Source organism: Megascapheus bottae, chromosome 13 (assembly GCF_031878675.1).
Source record: "Megascapheus bottae isolate mThoBot1 chromosome 13, mThoBot2.hap1, whole genome shotgun sequence".
In the NCBI taxonomy this organism is placed as follows: Eukaryota; Metazoa; Chordata; class Mammalia; order Rodentia; family Geomyidae; genus Megascapheus; species Megascapheus bottae.
The window spans coordinates 57,332,920-57,351,452 of record NC_143521.1 but is presented as its reverse complement, the minus strand read 5'-3'; the positions used below and the strand labels follow the sequence as shown (position 1 = coordinate 57,351,452).

Genomic DNA, 18,533 nt, shown 5'->3' with positions numbered 1-18,533 from the left:
CCCAGGTGGCTGAAGCAGGACAAGGCTGGCTTCTGAGTTCCTGTAGCCAAAGGTCAGTAGATAATTTCCATGGGACCACAGTGGCTGAATCACTGAAATTTCTATAAGAATTATCTGAGCTGGGGAGAGTGAAATGGGGACAAAAACATGAGAAAGGGTATCAATGTTTGTGAAGTAATGTACCTTCTATCTGGTGAATATAATGTAACCCTTCTATTAATTACAATAAAAATATATAAAACCAGTAAAAAAAAGAATTATCTGAGCCATTGGCATGGTGCCATACTATGAGAAATATGGTCCATAGACCAGTTGTGTCAGCCTTACCTGAGAGCTATAGGAAGGCAGAATCTTGGGCCTCATTTCAGGTCTCCTAGGTCAATCTAAGAAGATGCCAAGGAATCCACGTGGGAGCTTTGGAACTGACATAGATAATAGCTGAATGATGGGACATAGTGAATTACCATTACTGAGCTTGGGTTTGTCAGCACATACGGTCTCATTTTGTGTACCTACAACCCTTTCTCCATCTTACAGAAGCCAGCATGGAGGTTTAGAGATGTAAAATGACTTCTGAGGCACAGACCTGTGGGTGGAAGAGCTGAGTTTGGAAACCCAGGGATCCTAGGCCCATCCCCTGCTACGCCCTGCCCTCTTCAAATGGACACAAAACTAGCAAGGACTTCCAAACACCCTCAAGAGAATTTAACTCAACAGAGATCAGAAATGAACTTGGATGTTTACCTCACCCAGAAATCCAACTCTCCACCATCTCCCTGTCCCAATTTCCCAGTGCCCCACCCTGTCTACTAAGAGTTCCAGGAAAGGGCCCCAGACTCACCATGTTCATCCAATAGGATATTGTCTGGCTTGATGTCTCTGTAAAAGAAGAAAGTGAGAGTGGGTGGTGTGATCACTGGGGCCATCCAAGAAGCCATCTTTAGACTCAGTGTTGCTGGAACAAGGTGATTCCAGCCTGCTCTCTCCACTGGCATGAGGTCTCAGTCAGAGGCAGAGATAGAAAGTACAGGGAGCCTCTGTCTCACTTATTTCTCCTTCTGGGAAATGCAAGTAGACTGGATTTTTAAAACTAGAATTTGATCTCTCAGTTCTAGGCTGTTGGAATGGCCAAAAGAAATCTTTAACCTGTATGCAGAAGTTATTATTTTTCTTGTGATAGTGGAGGCTAAGGAGTGGGGAAGAGTTCTATGGCATGGGTAGAGATACATTTCTGCCCTGTTGTCCTTCTGGCCTCCACCTTGGGTGACATGAGATCTAGACACAAGAGGTCAGTAACTGTGTAAGTCTGAGATTGACAAACGACAGCACTTGGGCCAAGTCCAGTTCTGGGTCTTGTTTTGTGCTGTCTGTGATCTAACATTTATATCCTTACAGAGCTATAAAAGCACTACAACACACACACACACACACACACACACACACACACACACACACACACACAGAGCCAACAGAAAAGAACATACAACAGAACCAAATGTGGTCCTGGAGGCCAAAAGTAGTCACATTATGGAGCAAGTTTGTTGACCTGTTCTTAGGGAAAAATAGTGTCAACATGCTGCAAAGCCAGGAGGAGAATTTGCTGGAAAGTTCCACCCTGTGACACCATTCTATCAAAGGACCTCCAAAGTGGGAGTGGAACTTTTTTGGAAGGTGAGCTTTGGTCTCTGTACAGCTGCATTTCTGCACTGAGTGCTCTGCTGGTCATATAAACACATGTGAGACATGGATGAACACAGTAATGGAAGGAAAGTGAGCGACCAGCCCTGCCCCACCATTGATTTCCTGTCAGCATGGGGGTAACTGCTAAGCTCTGTATGAAAACCATGGATTTCAGAAACTTGCAACACTTACACATGCTCATTTATAGTAAATGTCAAAACTAGTGAAAAACAACTTTCCTGCAAATAAAGAGCAATTGCTCCTCAGTTTATCAAATATTAATTCTACCTGAACACAGACTGAGATTATTGGCAACAAATTCATGCAATGCCTTCTTGGGAAGGCAGGAAAACTTTGGCCTATGGATTTAAGTTTTTTACGTTTTGTGTGGTGACTTTTCAAGCCTATGAATTTTGATAAGCATTAAGTAAATGGGCCCCTGCTGCTGTGCTCACAAAACATCACTGTAGACAGCCATAGTGCTGGATGTGGTTAGGAGACTCTTGGGAAGATGAGGTTGATGGCAGACAAAATGAAAATAAAAGGCAGAAGACATCATGTCAAGTGTATACGAATCAAGTCAGCAAACACCAGTTCTATACCCAGGGCTGCTCCCAGCAGAGTTTCTCAAGAAAAGGTGAGAAAAGGGGAAAGCAAAGATGTGTGGAGAATGAAAACAGCAGAAAACGTTCAAGCCATCTTATAACCCTCTGCAGGTCAGTTTGGATGGCTGTGGCTGTGGTAATCAGGGAGGAAGTGGCTTTGGTCCAGGGAGAGGCAATCATCTTCGGGGTCCATGACCCAGAGAGAGTGCTACCATGCAGACCAAGGTGGACATGTTGGGGTGAAAGACATACAGAGCTGCAATCTGTAATACTGGGCTGAACAAATGAATGTGCCACCCCACTTGTATATCCACTGATAAACATAGAGGGGGGCCTCGTTTGGAAACAGTCTTTGCCTATTCAATTCTCTGAGGAGCTTCAGTTCCAGTGCCTCATGTCTACCTAAAACAAAGGAGAGGGAGAATGGGGATCTATGCACACAGAAACAAAGAAACAGACAGCTATGTGGAAACAGGGAGGGATATTGGGGCCATGTAGCCACAAAGCAAGGAATGCTGGGAACCAGCAGAGTCAGGTTCAGGTCCTCTCCCATCCTCCAAAGGAAGTATGGACCACCTCTGGCTAGAGCAAAGGAAATCCATTTATGGTATTTAAACCACCAAATGAGCGGTCATTTCCTTGGCAGCCAGAGGATGTTGCCACACTGGCATGGCAAAGGGAGAGATGACAGCAGTCTCAAGTGGCAGCTGGGAGCACATCACTGGACAAGCGCCCTGCCTCTCTAAGCCCTGCATCCATACTGGAAAGGGCCCCTCACAGAACCTTGAGCCACAATAATGGGGGACACAGATGTAACAACTGTGGCCACTCAACTCATTAGCTCCAAGAGGAGTGGCAGTCCTGCGGGAGAGGACACACTCAGGGCCTAGAGGCCCCTGTCCCAGTAGCCGGGAAATTTCCACCTGTGGCTGCTTCCTTTGCAGGGTGGGTCAAGTGTATGGGGTCTATCTTGTTCCCTCTGTCAGTTCTTATCTTAGAGCAGAATCACAAGCATTTTTAGGATGTCCCTCTGTGATCATGGGGGACATAAAAAATAAGACAGAACAGCCCAATGGACCTGGCAGGTTGACAGTCCAGATGGTGGGTGAGGAATGGCAGAATTTAGACCTCAGAAGAAAAGCTGTGAAGAAAATAAACCAGGCTTTGGAAGAGAGATCAACAGAAGAGTCCTGCCTTCTGGAATTGATTGGGGAAGGCTGGGCAGAAGTGTGACAGTTTGCCATCTGGAAAGCAAGGAAAAGCTGGGTTTGTAGAGTTCAGAGACCAAGTTCTCCTTTTGCAGGCGAGGCAGCAGGAGATGAACAGGAGAAATGATTTGAGCGGTGACCTGCCTCTAGCCTACAGAGCGTGGAATGGCAGTCCCCTGTGTGTGCCTTAGAAGCTGAAATGTGTCACTGGGACCCTGGTAGGGTGGGCAAAGACCTCTAGGAGAGGAGGGTAGCAAGGCGATGGAGACTTCAGCTCTGCAGGCATAAGGACTGGATTCTGCCCATTATTGTGATGGCTTAGAGGACCTCTAGAATTGTCCGGGGGCACTGTGTTGTGTTTCTGTGAGACACTAAGGGGTTGACCCATGGAGCCAGTGGATTTAAATCATCAAGCAGTAGTCATTCATTATGAGGCTGTGTGCTCTGAGCCTTGTTCTTCCCATCTGGAAAGTGGGACAATAGCTGTTCCCTCAGATTACACAAGAATGCCCTCTGTGTTCGGCGAGGCTCTCAGCGTGTAGAAAGTGGTAAAGTTGGCAGGTGCTCCTTTTAGTTTTATTCTTAGCAGTAGTGGTTTTTGAACCCAAGGCTTTGCAGTTTCTAAGCAGGCGCTCTACCATTTGAGCCATAGTGTCATCCTTCTGAGCTTTCTTTTCTTGTTCTTATTTATAATTTGATGTACACACACACACACACACACACACACACACACACACACACACATATTCTTTGTGATTTATACTTTCTGCTGTAGCTGGAATTGCAAATGCAACTGTCATGCTCAACATTTTTCTGTTGAGATGGGGTCTCGAGAATATGCTTGCCTAGGCGGGCCCAGATTCCTAACCCTCTCGATCTTAGCCTGTCATGTAGCTGAGGTGAGAGGAGCACACTGCCACCCGCAACTTTTTATTGGCTGGAATGGAGTCTCTTCAACTTTTTGCCTGGGCTGGCTGTGAACTTCAATTCTCCCCACATCCATCTCCCAAGTAGGTAAGATTGCAGGCATGTGTCACTGTCACCTGGACCTGTTTTCTCTTTGTAAAAGAGCTTGGGAAAACTCCAGGGACCAGTCTGAACTTTCAGTCAAGTGAATTAGGTCTCTTCTGTATGAGATTCGCTGGGCAGACTTAGGCAGAGCTTGGTGAAGCAATGGGGAGCTGAGTCTCTTGGAGATTTAATAAGAAGACCATTTTGGGATACAGCATCTTATCAGAGCTGTCCTTTTAGCTGGCTTTGGCATCATTTCCTCCAGCTTTATTTTTCGCAGTGATCATATCTCAGTCCTGAGCGTCATCTTGCTGAAAATGAGCTCATATGTCCAGCAAGGGCACTGGAAGCGTGGCATGGATGGAGAGAGCTGAGAATGTTTTCTGAGGACAGACCTGTAATTTTAGAGCTGGGCCAAATGACACTCTGATGGAAAGTAGGCATGAGAGGTGATAAAACCTGGTCCTGATCTTGAATTCTTCTTCAGTCTCCAAATCAAATACACTGTAAAATGTCAGCAGGGCTATTTTAAAAATAGCACAGATGTGACTGTGTGCCCGTGGAGCCTGGCACAGACTTCTAGGGCGGGCTGTGAGGCCATTTCTTCCTGTACCCTTTGTAAGGGGTTTCTTAGCCATGATGCTGGAAATCGCAGGCAGTGACAAAGATCAAGAAAACCTGGTGGCGACGTGGATGTATGTGAGCTCACCACAGTGCAGGAACCACAGTGTTCACATGGAGAATAGTCACTGGGGTAGGGAAGGAGAAACCACAGGTCCTGAGGCCCCATCCTGAGCCTGTCTCTTGCTCTCTCTCTCAGTTCTGGTGCCCACTCTGTGTGGTTCTGGGGGTGGATTTGGCAAGATGGTTCCAGTAGGAGAAACTAGCCTGGAGCCAGGCACCAGGAGGCATTGCTGCTGTTGTTTTCCAGCAGGAGGTGAAGACGTGCATTGCTGAGGTGTGGTCATGGAGGGGTCACCAGGGGCACCCACAGGGGCTGTAAAGATTCCCCTGGGCTGTAGGCCCATGGCTTAGCCATCTGAAATGGGGCAAGCCAATGGGGAAGGAGAAGCTCTTGAGTTTCAGAATCTCTGGCCATATTGGCATGATTTCTCTCTGGAAATGTAACAGTGAACAAGGTGGACACCAGTGTTGCCCACTAGCTGGTCCTCCCTTTCCTTCTCCCTTTCCTTCCCTCCTTCTTTCCCTCCCCTCTCTTATCTTCCCACCCTTCCTCTCACCCTGTCCTTCCTTCCTATCCTCCCTCCCTCCCCCTCTTTTCTTTCCACCCTCTCTTCTGCCTTCCTTCCTTCCTTCCTTCCTTCCTTCCTTCCTTCCTTCCTTCCTTCTTTCCTTCCTTCCTTCCTTCTTTCCTTCCTTCCTTCCTTCCTTCCTTCCTTCTTTTCACCAGACCATAATCTTCTATTGTAACTGAGATTTCAGGTGTGCACCACAGAGTCTTGCATTGAACATTTGCCCTGGTGCCCCTCAATCCATGATTGTCCTCACCTCTACCTCCCACATAGCTGGGACCACAGGTATCCAGAAGCCATGTTTTCAAGTGCACACCTAAGGAAGTTACGTTTTTATCCAGCACAAAGTCCTATGCTACCACATCAAATCATTTGCCTCTTGCTTTATCTTTGGTAAACCAGGCTTAACACTGGCTCTAGTCCTGCCAAGAACAAACACAAGCATGGACAACTCTGGTGAGTTCAGTTCAAAAGCTTTTCCCTCCATAGGACCTGATGCAAATTTGGTGAATAAGGCCACAGCATCCTTCCCGAGTTTATCTTTGGAGATTGTGAGGCTTTCAGTATTCACAAACACGTCCAGGGATGGGTGTAGTCAAGTCTCTCCTGGATGACCAAATCAGCAACACTAATTCCTTGTAAATTACCCAGCCTGTGGTTAGACTCTGAGCAGTCAGGGTTACGTGGGTGGACTCATGGTGCAAGGCTATGAATCCTGGCTTTACTCAGCGAGGATGTGGACAGTTCATTCCCAAGCCCCAGCATCAGCTAGAACCTCATTAAAACCCAGGGCTCTGTGATTGGCCCTGGCTCCCCTGGGAACTGGTTATGATGGCTGCGTGCCAGCTGCTGAGGCCCTTGGGCTCCCTTACGGCTCACTTTGACAGGCATGGTGGAGATGGACAGGCACTCCCCCGGCCACTCACTTTGGAGTGCGTGTGAGGGGTGGGCACTCCCTCAGTGGAAAGGGAACCATGAAAGTGGCTGACTCCAGGGCCCGGGGATGGATTTCCTTCTGTATTTCCCTAGCGATGAGGAGTCTACGTGAAGATGTCACAGAGGTTGATAGCAGAGGAGTGGCTCATGACCTCTGTGAGCATCTTCTAAGGCAGCAGGCTCCCAAAACATATGACAGTCACAAAAATCCTAGGCCTGCAATGCTGTGAGGGGCTTCAACTCTGTCAAAACCTTTGCCTTTCAGAACCGGTTTCCTCGTCTGTACAGTGGTTCTTTCTCATCGTATGCACCTCTGCAGGTATGGCCTAGACTTCCCATCGGGCCCTGTGCAGCAGTAAGTACCACCACTCCCTTCTCGTGGATGGAGAATCTCATACCTTGAGCTCTTTGGCCTGGACTAGATGGGGGGATAAGTTAATTTTATGTGTCAACTTGGTGAGATTGTATTTTCCCTATACTTGATGCGTGATGCTTCCGTGAAGATGCTCTGGGGTGGGATTAACATTTAATCATCTGTCTTGGAGTAAAGTTGCCTTCCATAATGTAGTTTGGTCTCATCTAGTCAGTTGAAGACCTCGATGGAACATGAAATGACCTTTTCCTTGGGCAAGAGAGAATTACAGAGCTTGGTGGGGCAGGTGGGGAGGGGAGTGGAGAGGGCAGACCCCATTCTCTTCTGGGAACAGAATGGACAAAACTCAAGTGTTTCAGGAGTTGACATCCCCATGGGGAGAAAATGGGATGGAAAGGTAAACAAGGGGTTAGCTTGGTCTTTGACGCCAAGTGGCTCTGCTTGGTTGACTCAGGGACCTTGAGAACTGGGGGATATGACAGTAATGACTGTGAGAATGGCAAAAACCCAGGGCTCTGTGGTGGCATGGAAGCCCAGGAAGCTCTGGCAGGCCTCTGGAGAAGATGGATGATGATAAAGGCATCATGCTGGTGACACCCACTTCTGATGGAACAAACAGCAAGTACCCGGATGCTGCAGGCAATGCACTGCAGGATGTTGCAAGGATGCAGCGACTGATGGTAAGAGCAGACACAGCCACAGAGGAGTCCAGTGCAAGGTCAGCATGCTGGATTCTCTCCAAAGCTTTTTGCAAGATGGCAGGAGGGAAATCAATGCCAATCCATCGGGGTGCTGTCTGCAGCTGGGCCCCGCTGTGTCCACACGTTGCAGTGCTCAGTCGGTGCTGGTTCACAAGGTGAGAACTGCTGCTCCTCTTTGGCAAGGCGCAGGCCAGAAGTTCACTACAGCACAGTTGAGATGGGATTCTAACCTACGACTATAATATCTGCTCACAAAGTCAGACCAAACATCAGTGAGATTCATTCAGCTTTTCCACACAGCTGCGTAATTCAGATGCACAAGGCGGGCCTTGGGCCCGGCTTGGCTGCTCCTGGGATGTTTGGTGCCAGGATGAGACACATATGGGGATGCACTGCCACAGGGCTCAGGTGCCCTGACTCAGCCCGCACCAGTCTTTTCTCCTTTTCTCTGCTCAGGGGGGAGACAATGGGATGGCTGGTGGCTGGCTGCATACAGAATTCTTTTGTTGTAGCTCTGCCAGAATAATAAATGTAGGCAAGCCTCTCTGACTCCTCCCTGGGAGAAGGCAGCCATAGGCTATGCAGGCAGGTGCTCTGTGCCCTGCCATCTAGGCGGCCTGCAGGGAGGAGGGCTTCGCTGCCTCCAGCTGAGATGGCAGAGGCTGTGACTGTGACTCTGGCAGTGACAGAACTGTTAGTGCCTTCCTCTGCAGTCAGATTTACTCCTGAGCGGCTCCTATGTCTCAGCACTTGCCTGGGAGATCTACCCTGCTTGCTTGGAGAAGTCTGGTCACCAAGGCAGCTGGCTTCCTGTGGGCCAGGGCCCCAGGGGGCCACTGATCCTTTTGTTAGTCCTGCAGGGCTGCTATAACAAAACTCCCCAGCCTGAAAGGCTCAAACAACAAAAATGTATTTTCTTACATTTTCAGAGGCTGGAGATCTGAGACCAAGGTGACACTGGGTTGCCTTCTTGGCAGGTAGACCTCTCCAGGTATCTACACATGGCCATGTATATGTGTGTGTGTGTGTGTGTGTGTGTACAGATGTGCATGTACATGAGTGTTATTGAGCCCCTCTTCTTACAACAGTAATTTAGGATTAGAGTAAACCCTGGTGACCTCATTTTAGCCCCAGAGTCACGTTCTGACATTCTGAGGGCTCAGCTTCTGCACACATATTTGGGGGTAGACACAGCTCACCCATCTGCAAGATGGGGGGCGGTCACAAGCTACCTCCTGTGGACCTATTTTGGGGGTTAACAGTGAACCCAGGAAGGTTGTGTTAAAGGTTTGTTTCCCAACACAGTGTTGATAAGGGGGGCTTTTGGGAAGCAAGTGAACTCTGAGGAATCTGCCTCCACCAAAGAATGAGTCCACTAATAGTCACGATTTGATAGTGTACTAGGAGGGGATGGGAGTTTAGAGTGTGGGCCCTTAGTGAAAAGAACTGGGTCATGGAGGTGTGTCTCTGAAGGATGTGTTTTGCCCCATCTCTTCTCTCTCCTACCTCCTCTCCTTCCATCCCAACTGTCCAATCAGCTCTGTACTGTCTCATTCTTCATCCCAATTGACCAATCAGCTGTGTCCTGTCTTATTCTCCATCTCAACTGACCAGTCTTCCCTCTACTGTCTCAATCTCCATCTGAATTGAACCACCAATACTAAAGTCTCCCTCTTAAACATCACTGGTCATTACTCTCAGCAGAGATGTGAAGAAAATCTTTTAAAGAGAAAGAAGCCAAAACACAGGACAAAAGAACCTCAGGGAAAATACAAGGAAGAGACAACTTCAAAATAAAATCCTCAACCAGGTCTGATAGGATTCTGTTTCCATAAAACATAAAAAGATGTTATGAAAGAGAAACAACCTAAGGATAAAAGAGAGATCTCAGAAACCAAGCATATATGAGTTGGAAGGAAGGAAACTGAGAAGATAAAGTTGTGGAAGAGTGCCATAACACAGAATAAAAATTCCAGTTCTAACAGGGCAAACTTGGCTCACGCCTGTAATCCTAGCTACTTAGGAGGCTGAGATCTGAGAATCATGGTTCAAAGCCAGACCAGGCAGAAAACTCCATGAGACTCTCATCTACAATTAATGACCAGAAAACCAGAAGTGGCACTGTGGCTCAAGTAGTAGAGCCCTAGCCTTGAGCTGAAGAGCTTAGCGACAGTGCCCAGGCCCAGAGTTCAAGCCCCATGACTGACAACAACAAAAAATATCCAGTCCTGAAGGAATAAGGGAAAAATGATAATGCAGGAGAAGAATCAATGTAAGTCATACAGAGAGGGAAAAGAAGAGACAGAGAAAGAGAAGAGAGGGAGACAGGAGAGAAAGGAAGCAGAGCTTGTATTTTCATGGTGAAAAGTCAGGGAGTCAGGACAGTGGAGGGAGATAGAGAGGGTCCCTGTGACATCACAAATGCTTTGCAAGATGGACTGACCATCAGTGATCAGACAGTGGGTGATGAGCCTGGCCCAGCAAGCTGGCAGGAGCAGAAGCCCCACTCTGACCTCACTCAATCTCACTGGATCACGGCTGTGACAGTTTTCTCTTTATTTCCCCTCCATATATATTTTATTGTAATTAATAGAAGGGTTACATTATATTCACCAGATAGAAGGTGCATGACTTCACATACATTGATACCCTTTCTTATGTCTTGGTCCCCATTTCCCCTCCCCCGACCCCACCCCTCATCCTGTTTTCCTCCCTTCCCTATCTGACTTCAAATAACCAACCACGCATATATACAATATAACAGATAACAAGGTGAAATACTGTAACAATATGAGATAACCAAGGGACAGCAAGAGAGATGAGAGATAACATAGTACATTAAGGACAACAATCACTCATTATATGGCTTTTGTTTCTATATCCTGGAGGTCCTTTCAATTAGCATCATCCTATATGGCCTTATGTATCTAGGTTTTGCTCTATTGGAAATCTCTGCTAGGAGAATCCAAGGTTTCTACTGATTATGACGAATGAGGGAAACCATTGAGCCTAAGTTCCTTTGAGTCTGGCTTACTTCACTTCAGATGACTTTTTCTAAGTCTTTCCATTTCCTTACAAATGGGGCAATGTTGTTCTTTCTGACAGCAGCATAGAATTCCATTGTGTAACAAATACCACAACTTGATGATCCACTCATCAACTGTGGGGCATTTGGGTTGGTTCCATATCTTTGCTATGGTAAATAGTGCTGCAATGAACATCATTGTGCTAGTGGATTTAGTTTGCCCTTGTTTCTGGATGATTTGGTAAATGCCAAGTAGTGGAATTGCTGGGTCATAGGGGAGTTCTATGTTTAGCCTTTTGAGGCACTGCCATACTGCTTTCCATAGTGGTTGAATGAGTTTGCACTCCCACCAACTGTGTAGTAGTGATCCCTCCTGGCCACATCCCCTCCAGCATCTGTTGTTATTAGATTTCTTGATCATGGCCATTCTAACTGGAGTGAGGTGGAGTCTTAGAGTTGTTTTGATTTGCATTTCTTTTATGACCAGAGATGTTGAGCATTTCTCCATGTGTCTACAGGCCATTCGTATTTCTTCTTCAGAGAAGACTCTCTTTAAGCCTTTGGCCCATCTTTTAATGGGATGGTTGTTACTTTGGAGATTAGTTTTGGAGTGATTCAATTTTTTGAGCTGTTGATATATTTTAGATATGAGGCCTTTGTCTGTTGTATGGTTGGTGAAGATCTCCCACTCTGTAGTCTTTCTAGGTAATTTACTAGCTATGTTCTTTGCCATACAGAAGCTCTGCAGTTTAATGCAGTCCCACTTATCCAGACTTTCTCTGATTTGTTGTGTTTCTGGGTCCTTATAAAGAAAGTTACGACCTATGCCAAGGAGGCCTAGTGTATCTCCTATTTTTTCTTGTAAAGTTTTCAGTGTGTCAGCTTTTACCTCCAGGTCTTTGATCCATTTGGAGTTAATTCTAGTGCAGGGTGACAAAGAAGGATCCAACTTTAGTTGTCTGCAGGTGCTTAACCAGTTCTGCCAGCACAACTTGTTGAAGAGGCTGTCTTTCTTCCATTCTATTATTTTGGCTCCCTTGTCAAAGATTAAGTGGCCATAGGTCTGTGGGTTAATGTCTAGGTCCTCAGTTCTGTTCCATTGGTCTTCAGGCCTGTTCTTGTGCCAGTACCAAGCTGTTTTGATAATTATAGCTCTGTAATAGACTCTAAAGTTTGGTATTGAAATTCCTCCAGAGCTGTTCTTTCTGCTAAGAATTGTTTTTGCTATACAGGGTCATTTATTATTGCATATGAAATTTTGGATTGTCTCTTCTATTTCTTTAAAGAATGACATTGGGATATTGATGGGTATTGCATTAAATTTGTAGATAGCCCTTGGCAAGATTGCCATTTTCATGATGTTAATTCTTCCAATCCAGGAGCATTGGAAGTTTTTCCATTTCCTCAGTTCTGCTTTAATTTCCTTTTTCAGGGTTTTAAAGTTTTCATTAAAAAGGTCCTTTCCTTTATATTCTTAGTTAACTCCTAGGTACTTTATTTTCTTTGAGGCTATTGAGAAAGTTGTTGTTTTCCTGATTGTTGCCTGGTTCCTCTCATTGTTGGCATATAAGAAGGCAGCTGATTTTTGAGGGTTAATTTTATACCCTGCTACCTTGCCAAAGTTTTGAATCAGCTCAAGCGGCTATAGGATTGTTAGGATACAGAATCATGTCATCTACAAAGAGGGAAAGTTTTACTTCCTCTTTCCCTATTTGTATCCCCTTTATGCTTGCTTCTTGCCTTATTGCTCTGGCTAGGAATTCTAATACTATGTTAAAGAGGAGTGGAGAGAGCGGGCATCCTGTCTCGTTCCTAATTTTGGAGGAAATGGCTTTAGCTTTTCACCATTAAGTATAATGCTAGCTGTAGGGTTGCCATAGGCTGTTACAGTGTTCTACCAGTGAATATCATTCAGATTTTAAAATTACATTAGAGAGGATGTTTCACTGGAAGCTAAATCTCCTTTACATCAGAAAGTATGTTTCTTCTCCTTCCTTCCTTCCTTCCTTCCTTCCTTCCTTCCTTCCTTTCTTTCTTTCGTTCTTTCTTTCTTCAAAGAAAGGAATCTGCTGCTGGTAGATGGTGGAATCTGGCTAGCAATTGCCAACATAATTTTGATTTTGCTGTATTTTCACTTTCCCTGCTGTGGTCTGAACTGGGATGCACCCAAATCATTTGTTAAGATTTCACTTCCAGTGCAATAAGAAGAGGAATATGTGGGTGCGAGAGCTTAGAAAGTGAGATTGGAGGGAGTGGCCTTGACTTTTTCTCTACCCCTGGACACAGACGCAGTGCCATCTGAGAAGGAACAGAGCCTCTCCAGACACTGATTTGGTTATTCTTAATGTTTACCTTCCCAGGCTTCAGTAATACATTTCCTCTTGTTTATACACTGTCCAGTCTAAAGCTCTTTGTTGTAGCAGCCTCAATAAACTAATACACATGCTGTCACTTTTTTTTGCCAGTCCTTGGCTTGAGCTCAGGGCCTGAGCACTGTCCTTGGACTTTCTCAAGGCTAGAGCTCTACCATTTGAGCCTCAGCACCACTTCTGGCTTTTTTCTATGTATATAGTACTGAGGAATTGAACCTGGGTCTTCGTGCATGCTAGGCAAGCACTCTACCACTAGGCCAAACACCCAGCCCTGTCACTTTCTTTTTTGACAGACATATTTAAAAGGTCTTTTTCAAACTAATCTGGCCCAAAGAACACATCAAGTGAACAGAAACAGCTGTTATTTAAGTCTTCTGGCTGTGTGAGAGAAACACATGGCTTACAGCTGGTATTCAACTAATCTCGCCTGACCTCACATGAGGGACACTCTATTTTCCTGTGAGTGCCATGGGCTTTTTTCATGTCTTCAAAGGACTTTACTGTGCTGAACCCAATCTTGAACTTTACTAGGTTATGGTAGAAAACTTAGCATTCATACTCCATGGCACGGAATCCATACAAAAAGCAGATGTATAGCAAAGAAGAAGAGCTGGGAATAGGAGTCTCATCAAATCCCCTTTGAGCCCTGGGCTCAAAGTGTGTGGATACCATTATTATTATCCTGATAGAGATGAAGCTGAAATCTTATTAAACAGTCCAGTGAGCCAGAAAAGATGATCACAGAGCCACCATTTCCTTAAACATTCTGAAATTTTTGGTCTCCTACGGATGAAATATTCACGATGGCCTTGGTAGAATCACAATGTAAAACAGGCATGGTGGCATCTCAAATGTAAATGAGAGCTAAGGGGATGCGACATTGGGTATCTTGCAGCTTCAAGAAAGAACAGCCAAGGGCAGGCGGTGTGGCCTAGTGGTAGAGTGCTTGCCTAGCATTCACGAACTCCTGGGTTCGATTCCTCGGTACCACATACACAGACAAAGTTGGCTCAAGTGGCAGAGGACTAGCCTTGAGCAAAAGTGCTCAGAGAGAAGCAGATTGTCACCATCCTGTGGCTGTCCCTGCTTGTCTGTGTGTACGAGAGTGAGATGAATGTCTCTCCCTTGGGCTGGTTCCAGAGTTGCAGAGAGGTGGTTGACAACCTCATGGCCCTCAGAAATGTCCTCCCAGGGAGGGGCTGATACCTACCCCAGCCCCAGCCACTAGCTGGAAGACAGCCCTTCCCACTCAAGTTCCATGGAGGAGAAGATGCTTTTAAGAGCATGCACTTAAAAACATTCATGCTTGTCTTAGTTCCCCCAAAGACTGGTACCAAACAGAAATCACCCCTGGCTGATGCACATATAGTAAGTGACGTTGTGTGGGAAGGCCATACAGGCACTGTGAAAGCTCTACTGGTACTTTGCACCTGTCAGGCAAGTCCCTCTCTCTAGACAGGGCTCAGCAACCTGCATTTGGGATGGAGGCCAGGAGATACTCTTGACAAACACAAACCAACCTTAACCAAACTGCAGCCAGGTTATGTGACTCTTCTCCTCAGCCTGCCCTAGTTTGGACTCTTGGCTTCAGTTTGCCAAATGTGGTTTTTGCAAGAATCCTGTGAAGTCACCACAAATACCTGATCAGATTCCTCAGTGTTGCCTTTGATGAGCGCATATCCTTGACCCGCCTTCGGCGAGAGTCTAACTCTGTAGCCTAGAAAGAGCCGCCCTCACCCGGGTGAGTGCTCTTAAGAGCTATTTCTGTTCAGGGGCCTCTTGTGTTTTATTTGGCTATAAATCCTAGATGCCCTGTTTTGGAAGTCTCTCTCCAGCATTGTGAGTCTTGACATCCATTTTGGTATTCCTGAATAGGTCTCTTCACCATTTTAGCAAGCCTCAGTTTGTTTATTATTTATTTAACCAGTACTGGACCTGAATTCAAGGCTTCTGCACTATCTGAGCTTTTGTGCTCAAGGCTAAACTCTATCACTTGAGCTACAACTCCATTTCTAGCTTTTGGTGATTAATGGGAGATAAGTATCTTACAGACTTTCCTGCCTCAACTGGCTCTGAACTATGATCCTCAGATCTCAGAATCCAGAGTAGCTAAGATTACAGGCATGAGCCACACTAGCACGTGGCTAGTATACTTACTTTTAATGAGAAGTGAACACCTGGCCTATAGTCTCATGGCCAGTAAGTTCAGGCCCCAGAACCCCAACTCAGGAATGAAGACTTTCCTTAGTCCACATCCCTTGAGGCAAGGACTCAAGGTCAGATGGTTTTGGGCTTTTAGACTATAGGATCTGCATTTTGGAGTTCCCCTTGCTAACGGAAAAGAGTGTTCTTGCCCACAGAAGTATAAACAAACCTCTGAGTCACTCTCTCCCTCACCATCTTTACCCATTCATATCATTAGTCTCTCTTCAGGATTAATTCTCTCAAGAGAGAATCCAAAGAATCCAGTCATTCACTTGCTCACACATCCACAACTGTGATGTATTGCCAGGACTGTGGAGGACTGAGTCAGCCCTGAGAATTCGCAGTAAACAAGAAGACATCTGCAGGAACCTTCCAGCAGGGAGAACCACTTCATTTCTACAGAGGAAATGTCTCTGCCTGGGAACCTGGCTTCATGAGAAGCTCAGTCGTCCTCACACAAATGGTCTGACCACTAGCTGCCACTCATGCCCCACGAGAGCTGGTGAGGGTGGATATCAAGTGCGATATGACAGTGAGTGAGGATAGGAGAAGCACCACCCACCCTCAGAGGCCAGGAGATCCATGGGTAATTCCCCAGAGGTGGGCCCAACCCTGCCAGGCATCACCTGCCGGGGTCACAGGTCTTAGGCAGGTACCACAGTGTCTGCCCTGGCTGATTTGAATGGCAGAAACAAGAGGATGACAGATACAGACAGCTTGGCTAGGACTAGGCTTCATCCCTAGATAGTAGCTTATCTAAAGGAGGAAAGAATTTCTCTCTCAGGTAGAAGTAAGTCTAGAGGTAGATCTTCCATGGCTGGCATGGCAGCTGGGCACTGTGGGGTGTCTTTGGGGATCATTCTCGCTTCCTAGTCTGGATCTCCAGATGCCGTGTCTGTACCTAAGCAGGAGAGACTTGGAAGAAGAGGCAAGGAGGACCAATAGGGTCTTGCAGAAGTTCCTGAAAGTTGCCTCGTGACCTCATTGGCTGGCATCGAGTCAGGTGATCCCAGCTAATGCAAGGAGGGTGGGCAGGATGGCATTAAAGTGGCAGCCATTTGCCTAGCTACAGCTGCAATAGAATAGATTCTGGCATGAGTAGCTGCATCATGGAAGCTCCTCACCTTCTGGATGGTAGGGGAGGGGGTGGTTGTCAGGATACAGATGGAATGGGAAAAGGAAAGACTGCCTTAGTAGCCCAACGGCAGACGTTGCGTGAGGTGGGCTGTACACATGACACTTGCCTTGTACACACTGGAGTTACTCAGCAGAGCCTCTATGTCCACAATCTTGGCATTAACAAACTGGAGAATTCCAGCACCAGGACCGCACTGCCTGCCAGTCCTCCAGACTGAATTGGGTCCCTATATGTTCCTCTGTCTGGTGTCTTACCCTGGGATCTCCCAGCCTCCAGCGAGATGAGTTACGGGGAGGCAGAGGCTGTTGCCACCCCATTGGATGGCTTTCACATCCTTCTCCATGGGAGCGTGTGGGAACACGGCCAGGGTTAGAACTCTGCACATGGTGTCATGTATCTTTGTAGGACCCAAGTTCCACATGCATGCTGCACACACGTCCCGAGTCTGCACAACCCTTCACACATCCGTGAGCATTGACGATGGGCTGTGCCAACTTGGTTCCTCAATCAGGTTTTTCTCATGCTGCCCTTGAAAACCCTAGGCCCCCAGGGGTGTGGTTCTCAGCCACTCCCTTTTGTGACAGGCAAACATGCGCACTCCAGCTCCTGCTGTCCTCTTCTGCCCCTGACACTCACTCGCCAGTGCCTTTTGAAGAGTGAGTGATGGCGACGGGGACAGCAAGTTAACTCCCAACACTTCCCAGGGACGGTGTTTTGAAATGTCAAAGAGGCCACAATGCTACCACCCACAGCAGACAGTGGCCCTTTCCAGCAGCAGCCGGCGGAGCTGGGAGATAAAGTGTCATTTGCCATCTAGCTGTGTAAGAACACAGGTGATTAAGAGGATAGTTAGAGAGCTTTAAGGAATTTTTAAAAAGAATGGAAATGGGTTGTGTTTCGGGTTTCATTCGGAGAGGTCTTAGACGTTTATTACTCGGTTCTCTAGCTTCTAGGAAAACCCAGAGTCTGCTGGGTAGATTCTGGGTACACTGTGGGCACCGTCTTCAATTCTCACAAGCACTATGCACAATACAGTTCAAATGAATCAATGAACCATGGTGTAGCAGAGGAGGCAGACGTGTAAACAAGTCATTTCCATCATAAATAGAATTGCAGAAATGGAATACAAATACAGAAGGGGGAGTGCTCTCATTGGTCGGAAGAGAAGGCTTCTGAGAGAACAATCCAGCCTAGAGTTTTTAGACAGAGGGGACAGAAGTGGGTCATGTCAGTCTGAGAGGCTGCCGGGGGTACACAGAGACCTGGAGCACGTGTGGGTGAATGGAGGACTTGCATATTCCTGCTCAGAATGGCTTTGTTCTGGGGTATATATTTAGGAGACCCCTCCTCATGGAATGCTGTCCTGGAACGGCTCAACTAGGACTCATCCCACCAGAAGGTGAAAATGAGGATCAAGTGGTGTAAATTACAATATTTCATCAGAATGACTATGACAATTCATCCAGGGCCAGTCAGAAGCTGCTCTGCTACTGTTAAATGAATTTGGTGAGAAAAAAGAACTTCATATGCTATGGTGTCTAGGCACCTAGGCACACGGTGGGAGATTGCTAGGAACATCATGTATACTGAATTTCTTTTCAATAAAATATTTTCTTAAGCTTGCATGAGTTGGGTTGCTATTACTCGGACTTCTTCCAGACAATTGTGATGGGGCTGGTGTACCCCAGTAGCTGAAATGCACACAAGACACAAAGAGACTTAAGAAGTTGAAACCAGTGAATGGCCTCTTAAGGAAGCAAAGTGGTTTGAGTTCCATTTCATTTCCAGAAGCTGTCTCCTGCAGGGCTGAGTCAGTCTGACTCTCGTTCTTTAATTCATGTAAATATTGTGAGTGCTCAACTTACTCAGTGGAGGTGGAGAGAAGGATGAGGATTCTCGAACTACTAATTTCATTTGAGTGTACCAGAGGCAGCTTTCCTCCTTAGTAACTAAGATCACTTACTCAGCATTTAAAATAGAATTCTTCTCTGTTAAATAAGAGGGTAAACACTTCAAAGGAACATCT

General features: G+C 46.4%; 1 protein-coding gene across 1 annotated transcript in view; it reads right to left on the bottom strand.

The window, feature by feature from the left end:
* The window catches only part of Stk32b (serine/threonine kinase 32B), a 182,679-nt gene that overhangs the window by 27,563 nt on the left and 136,583 nt on the right, over window positions 1-18,533 (bottom strand). Inside the window, exon 5 of the mRNA XM_090343840.1 lies at window positions 842-879. Within this exon, the coding sequence (XP_090199966.1) occupies window positions 842-879 (38 nt within the window). The remainder of the gene's footprint in view (window positions 1-841; window positions 880-18,533) is intronic.